This window comes from Nycticebus coucang, chromosome 14 (genome assembly GCF_027406575.1).
Source record: "Nycticebus coucang isolate mNycCou1 chromosome 14, mNycCou1.pri, whole genome shotgun sequence".
Taxonomy (NCBI): domain Eukaryota; kingdom Metazoa; phylum Chordata; class Mammalia; order Primates; family Lorisidae; genus Nycticebus; species Nycticebus coucang.
The window spans coordinates 676816-704424 of record NC_069793.1 but is presented as its reverse complement, the minus strand read 5'-3'; the positions used below and the strand labels follow the sequence as shown (position 1 = coordinate 704424).

The window sequence follows — 27609 nt, the reverse complement described above, 5'->3', positions numbered from 1 at the left end:
CCACATGGGTGTCAGCAGGAGGGGGCTGGCCCCACTCTGGGCCTTGGCTCTCGCCCTGGCCTGTGCCCAGCACACAGGTAGGACTCATGCCCATGGTTGTGCTCTCATGGGCTGGGTGGGCACCGGCAGCTTCGTCTCTGCCATGGATGTGGGCATCGGAGGCTGCGTGTGCCCACGAGTGGTTCTCAGACCTGTGGCCCAGCCACTGCCATGTGGTTTTGAGCCCGTGGGCCCTGAGAGGAGGCAAGAGCCCTCCTGTTGAAGCCCTCTGCACTGCTGCTGTACTCTCCCTTGGACCAGGCCTGTCAGAGGGGGGCTTGCAACCCTGACACCCCAACATGCCCATTCTCCAGCTTGAGCTTGGGGTCTGGGCCTCCACGGGGATCGCGTGGGGGGTTTCCACCTTGAATGGGAGGTGTGGTGGTGTACCCCACAGGGCTGTGAGGGTGACACAGGGAGCTCAGGATCCTATGGTCTGGTTGGCCCCTTCGCCTAGGATCACATGCCCTGCCTTGACTCCCAGGGGACAACTGGGCCCTGGGACCCAGGAGTGCTGCGCCTGGGCTGGTGGCTGCCCTGCTTGCACAGCCCTGGCCCCAGCCTTGGGTCTTCTGCTGGATGGATTTGGAGCAAGGAAGACTCCCATCCTTGTCTCCTCAGGGTGCTCTGAGCACTGAAGCTGCAGAAGGGCCCCCCCCCTTCTGCCGCAGACTCTGCGGCCCTACCTGCTGACTCTGCTCCCCCAGGGCTGCTCTGAGGAGGGGCGGAAGGGGCAGGGCCAGGGAAGGTGTGAGTGAGGGCTCCATGGGGCTTGCAGGGCTGAGGGGCCTGTCCTCCTAACTGGGGTACTTGGGCCCACTGGGGGCAGGAGCATGGAGTCAGGGTCCCACCTTCCCTGAGACCACCTGGCCACAGGCGCAGGGATTGAGGGCTCAGGCTCCAGGTGGAGGCCCAAGACCTCTTCCCAGGGTCCCCTGGGAGTGGCAGATGCCCTGCCGCTGGTCTGGTCTGCAGGGGCTGCAGATACTCTGTGGACCCCAGAAACCAGCCTCTCAAGCCCAGTCCTCTGGGGGCCATGGTTCTGACACCAACTGCTTCTCTGCCCTGGCTGCCAAGGAGCCTACCCCACATGGCTCTTCTGCCTCAGGGGTTCATCTGGTGACAAACTGTGACCCACTGTGTCTCTACTGTCTGATCCCTCAGAGGTCCCTATCCAGGGACCCCAGGCATGGAGACAGTCAGTGAGAATGAATGTCCCTTGGAGGGCCCAGAGACCTCAGACACCAAGCTCGAGTGGACAGAGATCCCCTGGCACTGTGCCCCCACTGGCGCAGAGAAGGCCTTCACTGAGGCCACCCCTTTGCTCTGTCCCTCTGTCCCTCCCTCACTGTGTCTGTGGAGAGTAGCCCAAGATGGTTTGGATGCAGGTGCTCAGCCTAGCTCTTCTTTCCACAGGCCACAACCAGGACATCTCTCCCAGCTATGAGCACCACCCAGACCTCCCTCCTGTCCCCCAGGGGCCCAACAGTAAGTGTTGACATCCAGCCCCTGTTCCCACCTGGTTGCGTGGTGCGGGGTCCCCCGGGGCATTGATCTTGTAGAGGATTCAGCTGGCCATGCTGAGGGGTCAGAGCTCAGGGTAGTGGGGCAGGCAGGTCGGTCATAGTACCTGCCCTCTGTAGCCTCACCTCCTGGAGGGACCTGAAGAGGGGGTGACAGGCTGGCCGCACCCCATGTGCCCTGCCAGGCCAGCAAGCATACTGGTGATCTGGGACTGGGCTCCTGACTCCTTTCCTCCTGGTTTAACTGTATATTTCAGTGTCAAATGCACCTTCGGGCCTTGGTGGAACATCCTCTATAGCCCCCACAGAGGCAGGTGGGTGAGGGCCACCAAGGCAAGGGGCCTTTGGGCTGTGGGCCAAACAGGAAGGGGCCTGAGCCCAATCTCAGCTTCCAAGAGACTGTTTTGAGCTGCTGATGTTGACTTAGGCATTTTTTGAGTCATTTTATTTTTCTTTTTGAAATAGTCTCTGTCTGTTGCCTGGGCTGGAGGGCAGTGGTGCAATCACAGCTCACCACAGCCAGGAATTCCTGGCCTCAAGTGATCCTCCTGCCACCCAGAGTGCTGGGATCACAGGCGCGCACCAAGGCCTGACTCAGGGATTTGTGGTTTGGGGACTTGTGGGAGCAATCCACCCCCAAGGCTTTCAGCAGGTGACAGCTGGGATGATTAGGGCTGTAGACACCAAGCACAGAGGACATTCAGGGAGCCCCCGACTCGTGGAGAGGCCAGTGGACTTTAGAGCCAGTAGCCTGGACTGGTCAACTCTGAGTTCTGTCCCAGCTGTGGAGACCACCCATCCTGAAGCCAGGCATGCACCCATGAACCCCTGTTTCTGCAGGCAAACTACTCCGTGGGGTGACGATCTTGCCGCCCCTGAGGACCATCCCCGTGGTGCGAGGTGAGAGAAACCAGGGGTCAGGTTGGAAGGGGTGTGGGTTTGGTGAGCTCCCTCCCTCAGACCTGGAGGCACTGCCTGAAAAGGGATCCCAGCTTCAGGAGGCACTGCGTAGGCCTGAAGAAGGGCCCAAAGCTTCCATGAGCACAGTGCCAGGACTCCCTAGCACAGCCAGGACCCCCAGATGCTCACCTTGGGGAACAGTGGGAGGTATGGAGCATGGGGGCGGGGGGCAGGGTGGCGCCTCCAAGGCTCACTGCTTTGGCTGCAGTCCTGCACGGGGCGCACAACGGGCGTGTCTGCAGCACCTGGGGTAACTTCCACTACAAGACCTTTGATGGCGACGTCTTCCGCTTTCCCGGACTCTGTAACTACGTGTTCTCTGCACACTGTGGGGCCGCCTACGAGGACTTCAACGTCCAGGTGCGCCGTGGCCAGGAGCCCAACGCCACCACTCCGAGCAGGGTCATCATGAAGCTTGATGGCATGGTGGTGGAGCTGTCCAAGACCTCCGTCCTGGTCAACAGCCGCCTGTGAGTCTAGGCCCCGGATGGCTGGGCGGTGCTGGGTGGGGTCCAGTGGAGCATAGTGGTCAGGGAGGCTGTGGGTTCATCCACAAACCCTGAGAGTGGATGGGGCACAGGTGATCTCCTCCAGCCTGTCCAGCTCCTTGAGATGCGCACTCCAGTGCCCCAGTCCCGTCCCATCTGTGGCTCCATGGTTGTGGTGAATGAGGCACAGGTCATATCTATTGCTGTAGGTCCCTCTCTGCCTGGGACCCCTCCCAAACTGTGCCCCTCAGCACCTCCACCCACATCTCTCTGCAGGGTCCAGCTGCCCTTCAGCCAGTCCGGGGTCCTCATCCAGCACAGTGGCAGCCACCTGAGGGTGGTGGCCAGGGTGGGCCTGGTGTTCATGTGGAACCAGGACAACAGCCTCCTGGTAAGAGGGGGCCGAGGGTGGACGGTGTGTGGACGGAGGGTGGGGATCGGGGATGGAGCCTCCTGGCAAAGCAGGTTTGGACAGACTCACCCACACAGTGGGCAAGAAGAGGTGCCTCCGGCCTATGCCCCAAGACAGAGGCCCTGTGAGCCTCCAGGTCCTCCTTGGGGTCTGGGCTGTCCTATCCATCTGGGCAGCCCTGGTGGGGACAGTGCCTGATGTCCCCTCTCATTTCAGCTAGAGCTGGACTCCAAGTACGCCAACCAGACCTGTGGCCTGTGCGGGGACTTTAACGGCAGCCCTAAGGTCCACGAGTTCCTCTCCCACAGTAAGGACCCTGGTGCCCATGCCAGCCCTGTCCTCAGAGTCCCAAGTAGTGTATACTCGGGTAAACAGACGTGTGTGCACACAATCCTGGTGCACCAGCAGGCCTTAGGGCTTCAGGGGGACCAATCACCTGCTGGGCCCTGCTCTCAGTGTGGCTGCTCTGGGCAGTGCTGACCGTACACCCTCACCTGAAATTATGGATCTGCCACCTTCATCCTTGACCCTGTCTGCCACCAAGCAGTGGCCTTGCAAATGTGGTCTGCCCAGACAGGGCCCCCGACCCCAGCTCCCCTCTGCCAAGCCCTCTGTCAGGTGTCCGGCCTGCCGAGTGTCCTGCAGCCCTAGGGGGACCCTGTACAGGTCCAGGGCTAGGAAGACTCAGGTTTATCCTTGGTGCCCCTGTGCAGTGTCCTAGCCCAGCAGACAGGTGGCTCAGGGTCCCAGGTCAGTGATGCCTCAGGCTATCACCCTGCAGCCCTGGACGCCCCTGTGCTGGCCCTCACATCATCCCAGACTCCCTCAGGATCCCATGCAGCATGGGCAGGGAGGCAACCTTGGGAGGGCAGGCCCACAAACGGCTCTTCTAGCCCACCCCAGGCGCAAGAACCCAGGGCCACGCTGCCCGGACACTGGGCTCTGTGCTCCGCAGACACCAGGCTGACACCCCTGGAGTTTGGGAACCTACAGAAGATGGACGGCCCCACAGAGCTGTGTCAGGACCCTAACCCTGAACCCCCGATGAACTGCTCAATCGACATTGTAAGGCTTGGAGTGCATGGGGGCCTGCACGGGTGGGAGAATGCTTCGGACTTCTCTACCTTGGGGCCCTGGGCCAGGGCTCAGTGTGCATGCCCGGCCTTCACCACAGGGCATCTGTGAGGAGGTCCTGGGGAGCCAGCTGCTCATGAGCTGCGTGGCCCTGGTGGACATCACCCGCTACCTGGAGGCCTGCCGCCAGGACCTGTGCCTCTGTGAACACACTGACCCGCTCAGCTGTGCCTGTCACACCCTTGCTGAGTACTCCCGGCAGTGCGCCCATGCCGGGGGGCTGCCCCAGGACTGGCGGGCCCCTCACCTGTGTCGTGAGTACTGTTGTCCCTGCCCCTGCTTCAAGCCGTCCTGCTTAGGGCTGGCCACATGATGTGAGCCGTCTTCTTATTGCCCTGCAGCCCAGACGTGCCTTCATGACATGCAGTACCACGAGTGCCGCTCACCCTGTGCAGATACCTGCTCCTACATGGAGCACTCCCAGGCCTGCGAGGACCACTGTATCGCTGGCTGCTTCTGCCCAGACGGTGAGGCTGAGACACACCCAGAAGTGTCCTGGGTACCCAACCCCAGCCCGGTCCATGGTGTCCCCGGGCCTCTGAGGCGATCTGAGGCCTCTGCTACAGGGCCATGGGTGGGGGTGGTCAGAGATCCATCCCCTCCATATACCTACGACATGGAAGTGGGGGCCGGCACCAGTCACACGGCCTACCCTCCCCTCCACCCCCCCAGGGATGGTGTTTGATGACATTGGGCAGACCGGCTGCATCCCTGCGTCCCAGTGTGCCTGCAAATACAACGGGGCCACCTATGCTCCAGGGGCCGTCTACACCACAGACTGTACCAACTGGTATGTGTGGGCCCTTCCCTCCAGCCCAGGATGTGCGCTGGGATGGCCCCTGCCCACCCTGTCTGTCTGAGACCCCTGCGGGCTGGCCCAGAGGTGGAGACAGTGCCCAGGGCTGGTGCTCACCCATGGCCTCTGATTCCAGCACCTGCTCTGGAGGCCGGTGGAGCTGCCGGGAGGTCCCGTGCCCAGGCACCTGCTCTGTGCTTGGAGGCGCCCACTTCTCCACATTTGACGAGAAGCAGTATACGGTGCATGGGGACTGCAGCTACGTGCTGGCTAAGGTGCGGACTGCAGCCACTCAGCGTCCTCCCAGACAGTGGCTGTCAGCCTCCCCCAGCCCGGTTTCTGGTTGCTGCTGTTCCTGGGGCAGCCCCTGGAGGTCCCCGATGCTGAGACCTCAAGGAAGCTCCTCAGATCCCCAGTGCAAGGCCCGGAGGGCCCTGAGGTCTCTGGTCAGAGCCTCCAGCACTGGGGGAGCCACGTCCAGTGCCCTGTGCTCTGCAGCTTGGGTTTTGTTTAATAGACTTTGTTCTTCAGAACAGGCTTTGGTTTATATAAATTGAGAGGGATGTGTGACAATTGCCACACACATCCATCCCTAAATGCAGGGCCTGTGCTGATGCTCTGAGGCCACCTGGCATAAGGGTCTGCGCCTTTCGCCAGGCCTCATGCTCACGGATGCTGTATGTTCCATGGGTTTGGACAGACAACGGTGTCCTGTGCCCACACTGCAGGTCGTACAGTGGTGTCACTGCCTGGAGCCCCATGCCCCACCCCAGCAGACACTGACTATCTCGGCTTCTCTGGCTTTGCCCTCCCCACAAGGCCATAGGGTTGGAATCACATAGGGCCACCTTCTCAGACTTGTCACCCAGTGGGTGCACTGAGATTCCTCTGGGTGTGCCCAAGTGTCCCCACGTGGGGGTCCTGATAGCACCTCCCTCAGGGGTCATAAGGATGAGCAGCTCCCGAGGAACAGGGGCTTCCGGAGAGGACAGGCAGCACAGGCCAGAGCAGGGGAGGCCGGGCGGGTGGAGTGTGAGGCTCCCTGTCATGTCTCACAGCCTTGTGGTGACAGCACCTTCACTGTGCTGGCTGAGCTGCGCAGGTGTGGGCTGACGGACAGTGAAACCTGCCTGAGGAGTGTGACGCTGAGCCTGGGCGGGGCACAGACAGTGAGTGTGGCCGGGGGCTGAGGGGAGCTGGGAGGAGGCAGACCTGGGGTCGGGGACAGAGTGTTATCACCTCTGGGGACACGGCAGAGGCCTGGCCCTGTGCTGACGCTGGCTGCTCTGCTCTGCCTCAGGTGGTCGAGGTGAAGGCCAGTGGGGAGGTGTTTGTGAACCAGATCTACACCCAGCTGCCCGTGTCCACAGGTGAGGGTGCTGGCCTCTCCATCACCCAGCCTCCCAGGGTCCTGCCCCCACTGCCCCACAAAACCCTCGTCTTCTGTGTCCACAGCCAATGTCACCCTCTTCAGACCCTCCACCTTCTTCATCATTGCTCAGACCAACCTGGGCCTGCAGGTGGACATCCAGCTAGTGCCCACCATGCAGGTGTTTGTGAGGCTGGCACCTGAGCTCCAGGGGCTGACCTGTGGTAAGAGGCGCTGCCTTCCCAGTCCCCCAAGCCCACCTCATCAGCCAGAGAATGAGGCCTCACTGCCTTCCCTCCCCAAGGCCTGTGCGGGAACTTCAACCAGAACCAGGCCGACGACTTCACGGCCCTCAGTGGGGTGGTAGAGGGCACGGCCGTGGCCTTTGCCAATACCTGGAAGACCCGGGCTGCCTGCCCCAATGTCAGGAGCAGCTTAGAGGATCCCTGCTCCCTGAGCGTGGAGAACGGTATGTGTGTCCATGTGGGGCCAACTCACAGCTGGCACAGAGCACCATGAACTGGGGCCCTGCTTCAGGGTAAAGGGAAGGGCAGGAGGCTGTTTTGGCTGGTCCTGGACTCCTCCCACCCACTGTGGCCAGAGGGACTAGAAGGGCCTTGCTCGTCTGTCCAAGGTGGAGGCCACTGGTGCCTCTAGCAGGTGGTAGGCTGGGGGCTGAGTGAAGGGGAGGACACCAGGTTGCCTGTGGAAGTGTCTGTCCAGGGAAGCCAGATTCCCAAAGCCCAGACCGGCAGCAGGGCTGGCCGCCAAGTGAGCCCACTAATGGCCGCTCCTCTCTGCCCACAGAGAAGTATGCTCAGCATTGGTGCTCACTGCTAACCGACACCCACGGCCCCTTTGCCCCCTGCCACGCTGCTGTGAACCCGCACACCTTCTACTTGGTAAGGCCGACCTCTCTCCTAGGGTGGCACGTCTGACACTGGGCCTCGAAGCTGCCTCTTGGGAGGACTGGGCCGTACTTCTGGCTGTGTGCCCTGCTTCTCCATCTACTCACCATATATTCACCAAGTCCTCCTTGCCTCTCTGGCCCTAAACCAGGCCCAGGCACTAAACCCCCAGGCTTCCTAGCTGAAGCGAGCGTGCAGGGCCTGGCCACAGATCAGGGCCCTGTCCTTCCTGCCACACCCATGCAGCCGCCTCTCCCTGGCAACTACACCACCAATCCTGCTGAGACTTGGTGGTCCCCAGGCGGCAGGGAAGACACTGGGAGGGAGGGCACTGCAGGGCAACCACTGCAGGGCCTCATGTGGGGCCCCATGTGGGCCGGACCCTGACGCTGCCGCCACCCCCAGCACTGCATGTTCGACACCTGCAACTGTGAGAAGAGTGAGGACTGCCTGTGCGCGGCCCTGTCCTCCTACGTACGCGCCTGCGCCGCCCGGGGCCTGCTGCTCCATGGCTGGAGGGACGGCGTCTGCAGTGAGTGGCCCCGCACTGGGCCAAGGCCTGAGGGTTGGGGGGCGGGGGTGCTGGCCCAGTGGTGCACCCAGCGCACTCTCTTCCTGCCCTGCACAGAGAAGCCCACGACCACCTGCCCCAAGTCCATGACCTACCGCTACAACATCAGCACCTGCCAGCCCACGTGCCGCGCCCTGAGCGAGGGGGGTGTCACCTGCCGCGTCCCCTTTGTGCCTGTGGATGGATGTACCTGCCCTGAGAGCACCGTCCTGGACGACACCGGTGTGTGTGTGCCGGCCACCAGCTGTCCCTGCTACCACAGGGGTGCCGTGGTCCCCAATGGGGAGTCAGTGCACGACGGTGGGGCCATCTGGTAAGAGCCCTGCTCAGGAGGGGGGATCCCCAGAGCCTGCAGGAGGTGGACACACTCTGACCATCCTTTCCTCGCAGCACCTGCACACAGGGGATGCTGAGCTGCCTTGGAGGCCCTGCCCCCACACCAGGTGAGTCAAGACCACAGCCCTTGGGCCTCACAGTGCCCATAAGAAGCCGCCCAGTGCATTCCACCTTAACCTCACCCCAAGTGTGCCAGGCTGGGGTTTTGGTCAACTTCTCTGGATCAGGGGTTCTTTGTGTCCTGTGGGCTCAGCCAGCGGATGGCAGGGATATGGGCCCTACACACACAGCATACGCTCATACATGTGCACTTGCATATGTGCACATGGACATGTACACACATTGCACACACACAAGGACAGGCACACTCACGCATATGCTCCCACACACACACACATTGCACACACACAAGGACAGGCACAGGCACACTCACGCATATGCTCCCACACACACACACATGCACACACTGCACACACAAGCATAGCCACAAGGCACACACATGTGCACAGTACGCTCACACATACACATGTACACACTGCATAGGCTCATGTGCACACACACGTGAACATACACTCACATGTACACACTGCATATGCACACAAGCACACATGTACACATGTGTGTACATAGTGTACACACATATGTGTACACATACACAGTGCACACTCACATGTGTCCCTTGACATCCCTCTCTCCATAGTGTGCACTGCACCCATGGTCTACTTTGATTGCCACAACGCCACACCAGGGGTGGCCGGGGCCGGCTGTCAGAAGAGTTGCTACACCCTGGACATGGCCTGTGTAAGCCCCTCCTGACAGCCCCAGAACACCCCCCCCCAACTCTCTGCTGAGGACCTCTTGTGGGTGCTCCTGGGGTGGGGGGCAGCTCTGAATGCACAGGGCCCTCAGCCTCCTGATGGCCTGTGTCCAGGAGGCACCGCTGGCCGGGTCCCTTACTTCTGTGGCTCCCTAGGCCCCAGGCGGGTCCTTCCAAGGCAGTGTGACCGAGCCATCCCTGGGACAGTCTGACCTGTCACTTGATGTGTCTTTCGGCCCTGCAGTATAGCTCCCAGTGTGTGCCTGGCTGCGTGTGCCCCGATGGGCTGGTGGCAGATAGTGAAGGTGGCTGCATTGCGGTGGAGGACTGCCCCTGCACACACAATGAGGCCAGCTACCAGGCTGGCCAGACCATCCGGGTGGGCTGCAACACCTGGTATGCACATGGGCCTGTCTGGGGCAGTGCACAATTCCGAGGGGGGCGTCCTAGCAACCCTGCCATCAAGTCCGGTCTGCATCTGTGATGCTGGCTGCCCCACTCCAGTCACACAGAGCCCCTGGGAGGCCGCCCCTCCCATCCCCTCCCATCCCCTCCTGCCCCCAGCAGCCCTGTCCCACCTACAGCTGCCCCTCCTGCTCCCCTGCCCTCTCCTGCTCTGGCCTGACTCCCAACTGCCCTGCCCAGCACCTGCGACCGAAGGATGTGGCAGTGCACGGATGATCCCTGCATGGCTACCTGTGCTGTGTACGGAGATGGCCACTACCTCACGTTTGATGGGCAGCGCTACAGCTTCAGTGGCGACTGCCAGTACACACTGGTGCAGGTACGCCAGTGCTGCCTCGTGGCCGAGGTCCTCTGCGGCCCCAGGGTGCACGCGGGCCGCTCGGCTGTTTCTCCTGCCTTCTGACGCTCTGCTCTCCCAGGACAACTGTGGTGGGAGCAGTGGCACACAGGACGCCTTCCGCGTTGTCACTGAGAATGTCCCCTGTGGCACCACGGGCACCACCTGCTCCAAGGCCATAAGGCTCTTCCTGGGGGTGAGTGAGACCAGGTGGTCAAGGCCCCTCTGGGAGGCCCAGAGTAGGCACTGGGAGAGCAGGAGGGGCCCAGGGTCCTGCCCAGGCCCTGAGCGGCCTCTTTGCTGTGCAGAGCTACGAGCTGAGGCTGAGCGACGGGAAGGCAGAGGTAATCGGGGAGGGCGCAGGGCAGGAGCTGCCCTTCACCATCAGCCAGATGGGCGTCTTCCTGGTGGTGGACACCAACGTTGGCCTGGAGCTGCTGTGGGACAGGAGGACCAGCATCTTCATCCGGCTCAGCCCTGAGTTCAAGGTGAGGCCCAGGAGGAGGTGGGGTGCACGTGGTGAGGCCAGAGACAGAAAGAGACAAAATCAGAGACAGAGAGAGACACCCTCTCTGCCATGGTCGGCTGGATCATCACCCCTAGGCCTCCTTAGAGGGCAGAACCAGAGGGTGTTGTGTCTGGGGATTCTGGGCTTGGTGTGGGGGGAGGGTGGGGAGGGTGGACACTCGCTGTGCCCTGGAGGACCGAGGGGCTGGGGACGGCCCCTGTGTCCATGTGCCTCACTCCACTTCTGCAGACCAGGGTCTGTGCTGCTCCCACAGTTCCTATGTCCCCAGCTCTCAGGGCTCTGTCTGTCTCCTGCTTCTGCAGGGCAGGGTCTGCGGCCTGTGTGGGAACTTCGATGACAGTGCCATCAACGACTTCACCACACGGAGCCAGTCTGTGGTGGGAAACGCCCTGGAGTTTGGGAACAGCTGGAAGCTCTCCCCATCCTGCCCGGACGCCCTGGCACCCAAGGACCCCTGTACCACCAACCCCTACCGCAAGTCCTGGGCCCAGAAGCAGTGCAGCATCATCAACAGCGCCACCTTCGCCGCCTGCCGCGCCCACGTACGGCCAGCCCAGGCTTGAGGGGTGTTCTCCGGGCCCCAAGGGACCTACAGTGACACTCGAGAGACCCAGCAGGGAGAAGGGGGGTGCACAGCTGTCAGCAAGGGCATGGGCAGCTGCGCCTTTGGGGCTGGTGTGGACATGCTGGATGGGCTTGGTGTTGGCCTGGGGAGTGTAGGGGGGTGCTTCTTCTGAAGACTGCTCATGACAGCCCCAGGCTCAGAAGCCTGTGTCAGGACCAGCTGACCACTCGGGCTCACAAGTTTGTTGTCCCTGAGCTTCAGTGGAACCTGGCCCAGGTCAATAGCCCAGTGTGGGGCTGACCCCCTGAGCCATGAAGGTATAGGTCAGAACCTGAAGGCCTGTTCCCCCAGGTGGAGCCAGACAAGTACTACGAGGCTTGTGTGAGCGACGCGTGTGCCTGCGACTCGGGAGGTGACTGCGAGTGCTTCTGCACGGCTGTGGCCGCCTACGCCCAGGCCTGCCGCGACTCTGGCGTTTGTGTGTCCTGGCGGAGCCCCGACGTCTGCCGTGAGTGTGCAGAGCCCCAGGGATAAGGCAGGACAGCATGACATGCCAAGAAATGCTCCATGGGAGGGGGAGAAAGGTATCCAAGGAAAAACAAAATAAAGAGGAGAGGTGTCCTGCTGAGGGTGGTAGAATATTCTGGAAGGAAGGTGGCAAATTGCCCCAACTTCAGCCCAGATGGAGCCTTGTCAGGGGCAGGGTATAGCTCAGAGCTGCTCTGGCTGGAGATCCCTAAAGCCGGGGGATCCCGCCCGGTCTGCCCTCTACACGCCATGTCCTGCTGGCTGAGGGCGCAGGGGCGGGAAATGGCCTCTGACCAGCCAGAGGCTCAGGGAGCCTCCCGACACTGGGCCACTGAGCACCCCTCCCCGCAGCTCTCTTCTGTGACTACTACAACTCCAAGGGCCAATGCGAGTGGCACTACCAGCCCTGTGGGGCCCCCTGCATGCGTACCTGCCGGAACCCGCGGGGAGACTGCCTGCCTGACGCTCACGGCCTAGAAGGTGGGTGGGCTCCTCCTGATCCCACGAGGAGCCTTTGTGGCCTCAGCCTCAAGCTCGCCACGGGGTTGCCCCGGAGGCCAGTTCTGGGGCCGTCCAAGACCCTCCAGGGTGGGGGCTGGTGGTCTGTGTGGTTGGGACTCAGGCCTCTCTGCCACAGGCTGCTACCCGAAGTGCCCAGTGGAGGCCCCCATCTTTGACGAGGACAAGATGCAATGTGTGGCCACCTGCCCAGCCCCGCCCCAGCCTCCACCCTGCCGAGTCCACGGGAAGTTGTACCAGCCGGGTGCGGCCGTACCATCGGACAAGAACTGCCACTCCTGGTGGGCCACCCGCTGCAGGATGAGGGGGGTTCAGGCCCACAGCCTGAGTCTCAGGGTCCTGGGGTGCCCATAGCCTGGGCTTCTGGGGCCAAGTACTACAGGACAGGGCATCTCCATCTCCCTAATGCTGAAATCTTGTTTTGGGCCCCCATGTCTGTGGCAGTGTTGCAGGGGGCCAAGACCCCCCATATCCTAAGGTCTGGGGGACTAAGTACAGGGCAGTTACTAGGAAGGGGGATCCGGGGATCCAGGGGAAGCTGACCTGAGGCCAGACACGAGGGACCTCATAGGATGGATGTACCAGGAGAGTGGTCACAGGGTCATCTTGGACTCATTCTGTCTGCGTGGGTCACTAATTAGAGGGCCTGAGAGGGCATGACCTCAGGCGAGTGGGCCCTTAGGGCCAACAGTGGGGGCCTCTGTGTCTACCAGCTCAGAGGTGTGACATGGACCCTGGACACCCCTGAGGACACCCCTGTAGGAGCTGCAACCCCAGGGCCCCTGCACAGTGGGACACCCAGTGGGGCCTGCAGTGCTGGCCCCTCACACCCAGCTTCCCCTCCTTCCTCTCACCAGCATTTGCAGCAGGACAGGTGTGCGGTGCACCTATGACGCCCAGGGTAAGTGGCTGGTGGCCCCTTGGACCAGGGGGCTCAGAGGTCTCTGCCCATGGCTCAGCCACTAACAGGCCTGGCTGCTGTGCCCTCCACAGCCTGTGTGTGCACCTACGGTGGCCAGCACTTCCACCCCGGGGACGTTATCTACCATACCACAGATGGCGCTGGTGGCTGCATGTCTGCCCACTGCGGGGCCAATGGCACCATCCAGAGGAGGGTCCACCGCTGCGGCCCCTCCACCCCTGCCCCCCAAACCACATTCTCCTTCTCCATGTCCCCACTAGGTAAGGTGCACTGTCCCTCTAACTCTCTCTGGACACTGGGTTTATACCCAGCTCTGGGCATCAGGTACAGGGACCACCTGCCAGTTCCCCTCCAGGCCCTGCAGTGGGGAGGGGTTGCCTCTGAGGCACCCCACTGCCTGGCCTCTAGGGAACAGCAGGAAGCACCCCCCTCCCAGGGGCTGTTGCCGCTTGTGGACATGTTCTGGGCTGAGAACTCGGGTTTCAGGAGCACAGCTCAGGGCTGGCTTCCCCTAAACAAACTCAGCTGACCTGGCTATTCAATGCCTACCCTGTGCCAGCAGGTCCTGAGCAGATGCCCTGGGTGGGGATGGGCAGACAGTTGTTCCCAGGCCACTGACCAGGGTGGAGGTGGGGATGGTGGGAGGGGCCAGGCTCAGCCGCCTGAGCTCAGACCCTGGCACTCAGCCTGGCCCCATCTCTTCTACCCACAGTCCTGAGCTCAACGCCGACCCTTGGCCCCCGCCCCAGCCTCAGCCCCACCCTAAGCACAGCACACGCAAGTCCCCCAAGCAGTGCCCAGTCCACGGTCACGGGCACCTCCCCCAGGATGGTGGCTTCCTCAGCCTCTGCCCTGCCCCACCTGCCCTGTGGGGAGGAGTGTCTGTGGTCACCCTGGATGGATGTCAGCCATCCTGGACAGGGCGTTGACAGTGGTGACTTTGACACACTGGAAAACCTCCGTGCCCATGGGTACAAGGTCTGCCTGGCGCCTAGGGAGGTGGAGTGTCGGGCTGAGGACACCCCCCAGGTGCCGCTTCACCTCCTGGGACAGCGCGTGGAATGCAACCCCACAGTGGGGCTGATCTGTTACAACAAGGACCAGGCGGTGGGGCTCTGTGACAACTATCAGATCAGGGTCTTGTGCTGCACACCCCTGGCCTGCCCCACCTCTGGTGGTCCAGCTTACACTACGCCCCTGACGATCTCCAGGACACCTGAGACCCAGGGCACTCTATCCACAGCTGGTACGATGTCCACCACAGTCAGGACCACACCAGGCCCAGACACCAATACGCCTGTGCAAACTACCCTACTGACACCTACCCTGACATCAGGACCAATGGCCTCAACGATACCCTCTGTGAGCCCCACGGCCCTGGGGACCTCAGGGCTCACAGAGAAGCCACCTGGCCCTGAAACCAGTCCAGTTTCCTGCCTCCAGGAGGTCTGCAGTTGGACTGCCTGGATTGACGGCAGCTACCCGGGGCCCGAAAGAAACAGTGGGGATTTTGACACTTTTCAAAATTTGAGAGAAAAAGGATACAGGTTCTGTGAGATACCTAGCCGTGTGGAGTGCAGGGCAGAGAGCTTCCCCAACACCCCACTGGCAGAGCTTGGCCAGGACGTAACCTGCAACACAAGAGAGGGGCTGCTTTGCCTGAACAAGAACCAGCTGCCACCCATCTGCTACAACTACCAGATCCGCATCCAGTGCTGTGAGGTGCTAGACAGGTGCAGAGGCAAGCCGACAGCAGCCACGCAGCCCACCACGGGGGAGACTGGGATCCACACATGGGCCACGGTGACAACAATAACATCCTCAGCCTCCACAGAGCACAAGACTGGCAGCTCAGCAGCAGTGCCCACAGCGACAGGGGCCATGCACACCACCTACACAGTCACTGGACGCCAGACCCCAGACTGCCAGCCCAGGTGCTCCTGGACCAAGTGGTTCGACGTCGACCTCCCGGCCCCCGGGCCCCACGGTGGAGATGTTGAAACTTACAGCAACATCATCAGGAGAGGGGAAAAAATCTGCCACCAGCCTGAAGAAATCACCAAGCTCGAGTGCCGTGCAGAGAACCATCCTGATGTGAGCATCGAGCAGCTGGGCCAGGTGGTGCGGTGTGACCGTGACGTGGGCCTGGTGTGCAGGAACCAGGACCAGGCGGGAAGACTCAGGATGTGCCTCAACTACGAGGTGCGCGTGCTGTGCTGCCGGACGCCTGCAGGCTGCCCTCAGACCACCATGCCTGGCCCCGTCCCAAGTACTTCAAGTGAGGGCCTCACCAGCCCAACTCAGATCACCTCCACTGGAGAGAAAACCAGCACGACCTCTGTGGTGACATCCAGCACGACCTCCTCACCCCAAACCAGAACCACCTCTATTTCTGGAGTCAAGACGACCTCTGGACATACAGCCAGCACAACCTCTGGTCACACGGCCAGCACAACCTCTGGACATACAGCCAGCACAACCTCTGTTCATACAGGCAGCACAACCTCCTCACCCCAAACCAGAACCACCTCTATTTCTGGAGTCAAGACAACCTCTGGTCACACAGCCAGCACCACCTCTAGTCACACGGCCAGCACAACCTCTGGTCATACAGCCAGCACAACCTCTGGTCACACGGCCAGCACAATCTCTAGTTCTACAGTCAAGACAACCTCTAGTCACACAGCCAGCACCTCCTCTGGGCAGACACCTAGCTCCACCTCCAGTCCTATAACCAGCACAACCTCCGGCCCCATAACTACTCCCAGGCCTGTCGTCACCACCAGCACAACCTTTGTTCCAACGCCTGCCACAGTTCACACTCCTGCTCCTGGGACAACCTTCTCCCCACCTGTCAACACAGACTGTCAGCCCAGGTGCTCCTGGACCAAGTGGTTCGACGTCGACCTCCCGGCCCCCGGGCCCCACGGTGGAGATGTTGAAACTTACAGCAACATCATCAGGAGAGGGGAAAAAATCTGCCACCAGCCCGAAGAAATCACCAAGCTCGAGTGCCGTGCAGAGAACCATCCTGATGTGAGCATCGAGCAGCTGGGCCAGGTGGTGCGGTGTGACCGTGACGTGGGCCTGGTGTGCAGGAACCAGGACCAGGCGGGAAGACTCAGGATGTGCCTCAACTACGAGGTGCGCGTGCTGTGCTGCCGGATGCCTGCGGGCTGCCCTCAGACCACCATGCCTGGCCCCGGCCCAGGCACTTCAAGTGAGGGCCTCACCAGCACAACTCAGATCACCTCCACTGGACAGAAAACCAGCACGACCTCTGTGGTGACATCCAGCACGACCTCCTCACCCCAAACCAGAACCACCTCTATTTCTGGAGTCAAGACGACCTCTGGGCACACAGCCAGCACAACTGCTGGTCATAAGGCCAGCACGTTTTCTAATTCTACAGTCAAGACAGCCTCTGGTCACATGGCCAGCACAACCTCTGTTCATACAGGCAGTACTACCTCCTCGCCCCAAACCAGAACCACCTCTATTTCTAGAGTTAAGACAACCTCTGGTCACACAGCCAGCACAACTTCTGGACATATGGCCAGCACAACCTCTGGGCATACGTCTAGCTCCACCTCCAGTCCTATAACCAGCACAACCTCCGGCCCCATAACTACTCCCAGGACTGTCCACACCACCAGCACAACCTTTGTTCCAACGCCTGCCACAGTGCCCGTTGACACTCCTGCTCCTGGGACAACCTTCTCCCCACCTGTCAACACAGACTGTCAGCCCAGGTGCTCCTGGACCAAGTGGTTCGACGTCGACCTCCCGGCCCCCGGGCCCCACGGTGGAGATGTTGAAACTTACAGCAACATCATCAGGAGAGGGGAAAAAATCTGCCACCAGCCCGAAGAAATCACCAAGCTCGAGTGCCGTGCAGAGAACCATCCTGATGTGAGCATCGAGCAGCTGGGCCAGGTGGTGCGGTGTGACCGTGACGTGGGCCTGGTGTGCAGGAACCAGGACCAGGCGGGAAGACTCAGGATGTGCCTCAACTACGAGGTGCGCGTGCTGTGCTGCCGGATGCCTGCGGGCTGCCCTCAGACCACCATGCCTGGCCCCGTCCCAAGTAGTTCAAGTGAGGGCCTCACCAGCCCAACTCAGATCACCTCCACTGGAGAGAAAACCAGCACGACCTCCTCACCCCAAGCCAGAACCACCTCTATTTCTGGAGTCAAGACGACCTCTGGGCACACTACAGCCAGCACAACCTCTGGCCATACAGGCAGCACAACCTCCTTGCCCCAAACCAGAACCACCTCTTTTTCTAGAGTTAAGACAACCTCTGGTCACAGACCCAGCACAACTTCTGATCATACGGCGAGCACAACCTTTGTTCATATGGCCAGCACAATCTCTAGTTCAACTGTCAAGACAACCTCTGGTCACACGGCCAGCACAACCTCTGGGCATACAGTCAGCACAACCTCCATGCCCCAAACCAGAACCACCTCCATTTCTAGAGTTAAGACAACCTCGGGTCACACAGCCAGCACGACCTCTGGTCATACAGCCAGTGCAACCTCTAGTTCTACAGTCAAGACAATCTCTGGTCACACAGCCAGCACAACTTCTGGTCACACGGCCAGCACAACCTCTGGTCACACGGCCAGCACAACCTCTGGTCATACAGCCAGTGCAACCTCTAGTTCTACAGTCGAGACAATCTCTGGTCACACGGCCAGCACAACCTCTGGTCACACAGCCAGCACAACCTCTGGTCACACGGCCAGCACAATCTCTAGTTCTACAGTCAAGACAACCTCTAGTCACACAGCCAGCACCTCCTCTGGGCAGACACCTAGCTCCACCTCCAGTCCTGTAACCAGCACAACCTCTGGCCCCATAACTACTCCCAGGCCTGTCCTCACCACCAGCACAACCTTTGTTCCAACGCCTGCCACAGTGCCCGTTCACACTCCTGCTCCTGGGACAACCTTCTCCCCACCTGTCAACACAGACTGCCAGCCCAGGTGCTCCTGGACCAAGTGGTTCGACGTCGACCTCCCGGCCCCCGGGCCCCACGGTGGAGATGTTGAAACTTACAGCAACATCATCAGGAGAGGGGAAAAAATCTGCCACCAGCCCGAAGAAATCACCAAGCTCGAGTGCCGTGCAGAGAACCATCCTGATGTGAGCATCGAGCAGCTGGGCCAGGTGGTGCGGTGTGACCGTGACGTGGGCCTGGTGTGCAGGAACCAGGACCAGGCGGGAAGACTCAGGATGTGCCTCAACTACGAGGTGCGCGTGCTGTGCTGCCGGACGCCTGCGGGCTGCCCTCAGACCACCATGCCTGGCCCCGGCCCAGGCACTTCAAGTGAGGGCCTCACCAGCACAACTCAGATCACCTCCACTGGACAGAAAACCAGCACGACCTCTGTGGTGACATCCAGCACGACCTCCTCACCCCAAACCAGAACCACCTCTATTTCTGGAGTCAAGATGACCTCTGGGCACACAGCCAGCACAACTGCTGGTCATAAGGCCAGCACGATCTCTAGTTTTACAGTCAAGACAGCCTCTGGTCACATGGCCAGCACAACCTCTGTTCATACAGGCAGTACTACCTCCTCGCCCCAAACCAGAACCACCTCTATTTCTAGAGTTAAGACAACCTCAAGTCACACGGCCAGCACGACCTCTGGTCACACGGCCAGCACAACCTCTGGACATACAGCCAGCACAACCTCTGGTCACACGGCCAGCACGACCTCTGGTCACACGGCCAGCACAACCTCTGGACATACAGCCAGCACAACCTCTGGTCACACGGCCAGCACAACCTCTGGACATACAGCCAGCACAACCTCTGGTCACACGGCCAGCACAACCTCTGGTCACACGGCCAGCACAACCTCTGGTCATACAGCCAGCACAACCTCTGGTCACACGGCCAGCACAATCTCTAGTTCTACAGTCAAGACAACCTCTAGTCACACAGCCAGCACCTCCTCTGGGCAGACACCTAGCTCCACCTCCAGTCCTATAACCAGCACAACCTCTGGCCCCATAACTACTCCCAGGCCTGTCCTCACCACCAGCACAACCTTTGTTCCAACGCCTGCCACAGTGCCCGTTCACACTCCTGCTCCTGGGACAACCTTCTCCCCACCTGTCAACACAGACTGTCAGCCCAGGTGCTCCTGGACCAAGTGGTTCGACGTCGACCTCCCGGCCCCCGGGCCCCACGGTGGAGATGTTGAAACTTACAGCAACATCATCAGGAGAGGGGAAAAAATCTGCCACCAGCCCGAAGAAATCACCAAGCTCGAGTGCCGTGCAGAGAACCATCCTGATGTGAGCATCGAGCAGCTGGGCCAGGTGGTGCGGTGTGACCGTGACGTGGGCCTGGTGTGCAGGAACCAGGACCAGGCGGGAAGACTCAGGATGTGCCTCAACTACGAGGTGCGTGTGCTGTGCTGCCGGATGCCTGCGGGCTGCCCTCAGACCACCATGCCTGGCCCCGTCCCAAGTACTTCAAGTGAGGGCCTCACCAGCCCAACTCAGATCACCTCCACTGGAGAGAAAACCAGCACGACCTCTGTGGTGACATCCAGCACGACCTCCTCGCCCCAAACCAGAACCACCTCTATTTCTGGAGTCAAGACGACCTCTGGGCACACAGCTAGCACAAGCGCTAGTCACACAGCCAGCACAACCTCTGGTCATAAGGCCAGCACGTTTTCTAGTTCTACAGTCAAGACCACCGTGACCCATCCTCCAACCACACTGATGAAGACCTCATCTTCAGTCTGGTCCACATCTGTAGTCTCCACCTCTGAGGTGTCCAGCTCTTCAGTGCCCTCTACCCGCACCTGCTTCTGTAGCCTGGCTGGACAGTTGTATCCTGCGGGTAAGCACGTGTCTCCTTAGAGCTGAGTTGAGCCCATGCTGCCCATGGCTTTCCCTACATGGATATGCACGAGAGGCCTCTGCGATCTAAGCCACTGGCTAACTGTGGCCAGGAGTGGCCGCAAGCCTTCTTTTGAGGTTCTCCCCCAAGTAATGGCGGTAGAAAGGGCCTCGTGCATAAAGGAACAGCCCCTCTGGGGTGGGTGGTCGGGTGGTGGCCCTTCTCTTAGCTCATGGCTGCTGTGTCTCTTTCTTTGCAGGATCCATCATTTACCGCCAGACAGACCTTGCTGGCCATTGCTATTATGCCCTGTGCAACCAGGATTGCCAGGTGGTCAGAGGGGTGGACCATACATGTCCCTCCACTACGCTGCCTCCTGCCCCAGTGACGTCCCCTTTGACATCCACCTCCAAACCTGTCACTACCCAGGGATGCCCAAGCGCAGTTCCCCCAAGAAAGGTAACCCGTGCCTTCCTGCCCTCTGGACACTCAGGGGCTACTGCAGGACCTTGAACATCTTTGCATGGCCAATGCCATGCTGAGGGTCTGGTCCCAGGACTTCCCAAAGTGGCTTCCCAGCAGGGAGTTGGGTGTTGGGGCACAAGGCTGCAATTGCAGACCAGGCACCAGGCTGGGGGTCCCATGGTCTGACTGGACAGCCAGGGAGAGCAATAACGACAGGGAGGGGCGACTTCCCACCAAGATGGTCAGCTCTGGGCTGTATGAAGGCAGGTGGTGAGGGTGGTGTGGGTAGGAGGCTGGGACTCATTGGGGGGTTTGCTGTAGAGCCACAGTCCCTTGTCCTCCCACGTCCCCATGAGGGGCCGTGGGGAACTCCTGAGAGCTGGGGGAGGCCCCCAGAGACTGAGGGGTCAGACCCTACAGCTGCCTCTGCTTCTGCAGAAAGGCGAGATCTGGGCCCTGCCCAACTGCTCCCAGGCCACCTGTGAGGGCAACAATGTCATCTCTCTACACCCACGCACATGCCCGAGGGTGGAGGAGCCCACTTGTGCCAACGGCTACCCAGCCCTAAAGGTGGCTGACCAGGACGGCTGCTGCCAGCACTACCAGTGCCAGTGTGAGCTGGGGGGGTACAATGGGGGGAGGTCAGCCTCTACCCAGCATCAGCTCCCCTCCTCTAGGATGTACTTCAGCATCAAGGCAAAGATGGGAGGGCCATGAGGGTGGTAGGCCCCTGAGAATGCTGAGGAGAGCCCTGCCCAGGTCCCCAGAGCCGCTGGGCCTGCCCTCTGAGAGAAAGTGGAGGGGTCTGTCCCTCCCTCACTCAGGCTCTGTTGAGCTCCACTGGCCAAAGAGGTCTGCCGGTGCTGGCCACATGTGTTCCAATGACGTGGAGGGTTGCATGTGCTCCCTCGTGGCAAGACAGTGGGAGGTTGTGGCAGGGGTGTCCCTGAAGCCCCTGTCAGGCTGCTCTCGGCACCTGCAGGTGTGTGCAGCGGCTGGGGAGACCCTCACTACATCACCTTCGATGGCACCTACTACACGTTCCTGGACAACTGCACGTACGTGCTGGTGCAGCAGATCGTGCCCGTGCACGGACACTTCCGCGTGCTCATTGACAACTACTTCTGCAACGCGGAGGATGGGCTCTCCTGCCCACAGTCCATCATCGTCGAGTACCAGCAGGACCGTGTGGTGCTGACCCGCAGGCCAGTCAGCGGGGTGATGACCAATGAGGTGGGGAAGTCTCTGTGTGCGTGGCGGGGCCCGGCCCAGCCTTCCCGGCGGGGCCCTGCATGCTGACCGCAGTCCGCTCTTCTGTTTTTCTGTTGCTGCGTCACATGTCCAGATCATCTTCAATGGCGAGGTGGTGCACCCTGGCTTCCAGAAAAACGGCATCATGGTTTCCCAAGTGGGCATCAAGATGTACCTGACTATCCCCAAGCTTGGAGTCCAGGTCATGTTCAGTGGCCTCATCTTCTCGGTGGAGGTGCCCTTCAGCAAGTTCGCCAACAACACCGAGGGCCAGTGTGGTGAGCCCCGGCTGCCTTCCCTGGGCTTTGTCCAGCACTAGGAGGGGTCATGCCATGGGTGGGTCTGGCCTGTGACAGCGCTCTCATCTGTGAGGCTGCTATGCTCTGCTTCAGGGTAGCTTCCAAGAGGGAGGCCTGACCCCAGCAGAGCAGACTCAGTTCCACTGAGAGAAAGGAGGGGACCCATGGCCTGGGATGATGGGGAGCAGTGGTCATGATCAGGCAATGGCACAGCCTGAGGGGCCCAGGTCTTTGGCCTGGATCATTGGTGGCCGTGGATGGGTTGAAAAACCTGCTGGGCAGGGGGAGTCACACATCTGAGGCTCACTCCTATGTGTCCTAGTGGGTCCTGTGACAGTATCTGCTCTGAGTGGGACATTAGCACAGGCAGAGGGAGGGAAGGCCCCCTATGGTTCACTGAAGGGTGCGACCCTGAGACTCAAGGCCCCGGCACCAGTGTGGGGACACTGAACCCTGGGAGGGTGGGGCTGGCCTGCTCTGCCATTTAGTGGCTGATCCCCAGCCCATCTGTCCAGGCACCTGCACCAATGACCAGAAGGATGATTGCCGCATGCCCGGGGGGGCAGTGGCTGCCTCCTGCTCTGTGATGTCTGGCCTCTGGAATGTGACCAACTCTGACCAGCCATCCTGCCATGGGCCTCGCCTGTCACCCACGACAGTGGGGCCTACCACCGTGGGGCCCATGACTCCGCCCCCTGCGTGCCTGCCATCCCCAATCTGCCAGCTGATTCTGAGCGAGTAAGACCATGGGCAAGGGGGTGGCCCCACTTACCCCACCCTTCCAAAGGCAGGTGGGAAGAAATGGGTCTTAGGGGGCTCCCTACCCATGCCACAGGCTGTCTCTAGGGCTCCTAGCAGGACAGTCATCTCTGAGCCTGTCTGTAGGCTCACACCTGTAGATGGGGACACTGGTCACTGTCCCCAGGCAGCACTCAGGGGTGCAGGGCCAGGGCAGCCCAGTGGAGGAGGATTTGTAGGAAGAATTAGGTGGGGACATCCAGACCCTGCTCTCACCTCATGCTTGTCCCTTGTCCTGAGACAGGGTGGCTTGGCACACAGTGGGGACACAGAGACCCACAGGGCCCACTAAAGGGAGCATCGTGCAAACAGGCTGATGGCCAGAGAGGCCTGGCAGGGCCACACCACAACTGAGCTGTCCCTACCCATAGGGTCTTCCAGCTATGCCACACCATGATCCCCCCATGGCCATTCTATGAGGGCTGCATCTTTGACCAGTGCCACATGCCTGGCACGGAGGTGGTGTGCTCCGGCCTGGAGCTCTACGCCTCACTGTGTGCCTCCTACGGCGTGTGCATTGACTGGAGAGGCTGGACCAACCACACGTGCCGTGAGTGCCTGGCTTGGCCAGCCACTGCCCTCAGGCTGCACTGGCTGTGAGGGGATAATCAGGGTGGCTTCCTGGAGGAAGGGGGAGGCCGGACCCAAGCACTGTGCACTCAGTTCCCTGAGAGAAAGGAGGGGCCATGGCCTGGGGTGCTGGGAGCGGTGACCATGGGTACCTCCTGAGTGGGCCCCAGTGCTCAGAGGTCCAAGAGGCTCTGGGCCAAGCCCTTCCCCTTGAGGTGTATTCTCCCCTCCCAACAGCATTCACCTGCCCGGCTGACAAGGTGTACCAGCCCTGCGGCCCCACCAATCTCTCCTACTGCCATGGGAACGACAGTGCCAGCCTCATGTATGTGCCTCCCCCTCCCCTGCTAGGTGCCTCTGCCCCAGGGCAGGGCCACCACCATCCCTCTGCTCCCCACAGGGTCCTCCAGGAGGCCGGGCCCATCACAGAAGGCTGCTTCTGTCCCCACGGCATGATGCTCTTCAGTGCCAGCACCCAAGTCTGTGTGCCCACGGGCTGCCCCAGTACGTGCGACCTGGGTGTGGGCTGGGTGGCATGGCAGAGCCCAGGGCCCTCTCCAGTCCCTGACACACATTCTTCCAAGATGACCTTGGATCTCTTTGCCTCCAGGGTGCCTGGGCCCCAACGGAGAACCGATGGAAGTAAGTACTGGCCCAGCCCCAATCCTGGGCCACAGCGGGGACAAGATGCTCAGAGGAAGGGCAGGTCCAGATGAGACCCCAGCAAGATGAGGGGGCTCCTCTTCCTGCCTGCCTTGTGGATGGAGCCAGAGCTCCATTTCCCCTGGGGAAGCTGCATGGGGCTGACCCTGAGGCTGCCCTTACCTTCCCTCCCTGGGCATCCCCGCCCCGATGGGACACGTGAAGGCGCGAGGCACTTCTAAAGCCCCTTCTGCAGCTTTCCCAGAGGGTCCCTCAGCTGTAGGTTGCAGCTGGCCATGGGCTGGGGCTCACGCGTCCCTTCCCTCGCAGCCAGGCCAAACCGTCAGTGTCGACTGTCAGGAGTGCACCTGTGATGGGGCCACTTGGACCATGACCTGCTGGACAAAGCCCTGCCCACCGCCCCCCACGTGCCCCCTGCCTGGCTTTGTGCCTGTGCCCCTAGCCCCCCAGGCCGGTCAATGCTGCCCTCAGTACAGCTGCGGTGAGCCCCTTGCTATGTCGGGATGACGGCTGCCCTGCACGGTCTGGGGTGGAGGGCTGAGCCTGGCCCCTCCAGAAGGCCTAGCCCTGGGAGCCCAGAGTGAGGGAGGGTGGCCAGCGCTCCTGGAGACCCCTGGGAGGTGGGCCTTTGGCCAGGCTGGGGGCAGGTGCAGACTCCTGACTGCTCCCCTCCTGCCCTACAGCCTGCAACACCAGCCACTGCCCCAAGCCTGTGGACTGTCCCCAGGGCTCCCGCCCAATCCTGACCCATGAGAAGGGGGCCTGCTGCCCAAGCCAGAACTGCAGTGAGTGTCCCAGCCCTGTTAACCAGCCAGACCTTGTGGTCCGGGGTGCCAGGAGGTGGGAAGGGGCTGGTTGCTGCCAGTTGGGTGCAGCCTGCTTGTCTCTCCCTACAGGCTGGACAGTCTGCAATGTCAATGGAACCCTGTACCAGGTAAGACAGCTGGGCTCAGAACCCACAGCCCATAGGAACTGAGTGCCCTGACCGCCCTGCTCTCCTACCAGCCTGCAGGGTCTCTGCAGACACCAGCACCCAACTCCCCTGGGACTAGGGCACTGTTTTTGTCCCAAGTCCTGGAGGTGTGAACTTGGCCCAGGTCTCTGGGGCTCTGGTGCCTTGACACCTACAGCCCCTACAGGGCCCCCCAGTGTGTAATCTCACTGGGGGGCGCAGCATGGGGTTCTGCCTTCAAGATGTGGACTCTGGGCTGAGGTCTCTGCACAGGGGGTTTCTGCCAGGGATCTCCCTGGGTTGAGGTCAGCCTGACAGGGGTCCTGGAGGGGACAGGAAGTGCCCAGGCCCAGCAAGCTCACTAATGACTGTCCACTCCAACTCTACAGCCCGGTGCAGTGGTCTCCTCGAACCTGTGTGAGACCTGCTGGTGTGAGGTGGCCGGCAGCCCCGAGGCGGGCACGCCTGTGGTCAGCTGTGAGACCCAGATCTGCAACACCCACTGCCCTGTGGTGAGTGCTCACCCCGGCCTCCTCCCGTCCCACCCCGGCAGCCAGCCAGGAGCTCAGGTCACATGTCCACCCCCCCCCCACAGGGCTTCGAGTACCAGGCCCGGAGTGGGCAGTGCTGTGGCACCTGCGTGCAGGTTGCCTGTGTCACCAACACCAGCGGCACCACTGCCCACCTCTTCTATGTGAGTAGCAGCTGCCATGTGTGTTGAGGGGCTCTGAGCTGGCAGGGTCCTGAAACACTGGGCATTTGGGGAGCCGGCAGCCCGAGCCCCCAGGCTGGGGAACAGGCAGGCAACAACAGATGGGGTGCCAAGGGGAGAGAGTCACCCACGGGCTCGGCTTCCTTTCAGCCTGGGGAGACATGGTCAGATCCGGGGAGCCGTTGTGTGACCCATGAGTGTGAGAAGCACCAGGATGGGCTTGAGGTGGTGACCACGAGAAAAGTGTGTCCTCCTATCAGCTGTACTCTGGTGAGTTCTGAGCCCCCATCCCAGCCAGGGGTTGCCTCACAAGGGGTTGGGGAACTGTGATCAGCCCCATGGTGCCAGCAAGGACGTCACCTCCCATGTGGGTGCTATCGTCCTCATCTGAGCCTGGCCCAACTCCAGCCCCAATTCCTGGGCAGCCTCCCCGCACTGACTGGCCCTTGTCCTACAGGCCCAGGCCAAGCTGAATGAGGATGGTTGCTGCCTATTCTGTCCCCCACCCCAGCCCCAGAACAGTGAGTGTACCAGGCTGCCGGTGGGGCCTACCTGCCTGGGGAGGTCCAGGGAGTGGCCTAGCTGGCCCTGACCCCTGCACCACCTGTGTCCTTCCCTAGAGTCGTCCTGTGCTGTGTACCATAAGTACCAGGTCATTCGGCAGCGGGACTGCAGCTCTGCCCAGCCTGTGCGCCTGGCCTACTGCCAGGGCAACTGTGGAAACACTGGCTCCATGTACGTAAGCCCCTCCCCTCGTCAGCCTGGGGGCTCTTGGAGAGTGTTCAGAGAAGACAGGATTGGCAGAAGGGTGCAGGCGGGCCCCTAGCATTGGGGGACGCCGGACACATGAGGGGCAGACCCATGGCGGGACCGGAGGGCGGCCCAGGGCCTCGGCCTGAGGTGGAGCTGGGGTAACGGCTCCTGCTGTTAACAAGACTGTCTTGATTCCTTGCTGCAGTCACTCTGTGTCTGTCCCTAGTGCCACATCAGCACATCACAGCAGTGGCTGAAATCAGCCTGAGTGGGGGTGTTTCCAAATGAGGTGGAGGTGATGAAGCCACCTGGACCCTAGCGTGGTATCCAGCATAGTGCCACAGGCTGGGCATCCCCAGGGAGGCCACAGTGCTGAGCAGGCCCTGTCCACAGGTACTCCCTGGAGGCCCAGGCACTGCAGCACAGGTGTGCTTGCTGCCGGGAGCTGCGAGTCTCGAGGAGGAGTGTGACCCTGTACTGTGCTGATGGCTCCCGCCGGGCCTTCAGCTACACCGAGGTGGAGCAGTGTGGCTGCGTGGGCCAGCACTGCTCCTCACCAGGTGACATCAGCCACTCTGAGGAGCCAGAGCCTGAGCAGAGTGAGGAGGACCACAACCAGGAGACAGAGGGCAGTGGGCAGGCAGGGGTCCAGGCCTTCCGTGCCCACACACTGGCACCGCCGGCCTCCTGATTCACCAGAGAGAACGTCCTTTACGTCCTCTGGTCTCAGACCCTGAGGCCAGAGGAACTTGTGCCCTTGTCCAAGTGACTATCATCCAGAACCCAGTCCACCTGCCACATGCACTCCCAGCATCCACACTGGGCTGGTGTCTCCTGCCTGGGCCCACCTGCTGAGGAAGAGCCTGGGGTAAGGTGTTCCTCTGGCCTTCCCGTTTGGGACTCAAGCATCATGTGAAGCTCTCATGAGTGACTGTCACTGGACATGGTCATCAGCTGCTTGGCAGCTGCTGGGAGGTAGAGCCTCACTCCTACCTCAGCCCCGGACCTGTGTCCCCTCCTCAGGAAATGGCCAACCTGGTTCATAATATACTTTGAG

General features: G+C 61.2%; 1 protein-coding gene across 1 annotated transcript; it reads left to right on the top strand.

Annotated features, from left to right (window-relative positions):
* Positions 1-27609, top strand: MUC5AC (mucin 5AC, oligomeric mucus/gel-forming). Its single transcript, XM_053562506.1, has 51 exons — positions 1-77; positions 1456-1527; positions 2403-2462; positions 2731-2992; positions 3287-3401; positions 3639-3729; positions 4378-4487; positions 4597-4810; positions 4898-5023; positions 5229-5346; positions 5489-5627; positions 6411-6521; positions 6653-6722; positions 6808-6945; positions 7026-7190; positions 7529-7623; positions 8035-8161; positions 8258-8513; positions 8591-8643; positions 9237-9337; positions 9598-9749; positions 9999-10137; positions 10238-10351; positions 10464-10643; positions 10987-11226; positions 11601-11757; positions 12129-12257; positions 12415-12577; positions 13154-13197; positions 13290-13478; positions 13931-16412; positions 16564-16585; positions 19939-20089; positions 20349-20548; positions 20993-21167; positions 21537-21787; positions 21900-22083; positions 22620-22842; positions 23274-23452; positions 23710-23797; positions 23873-23976; positions 24083-24114; positions 24445-24616; positions 24819-24920; positions 25032-25069; positions 25477-25599; positions 25683-25781; positions 25950-26069; positions 26257-26320; positions 26420-26534; positions 26946-27609. Exons 1-51 carry the CDS (start codon positions 5-7, stop codon positions 27241-27243), a joined length of 9225 nt encoding a protein of 3074 aa, XP_053418481.1. The 5' UTR covers positions 1-4; the 3' UTR covers positions 27244-27609.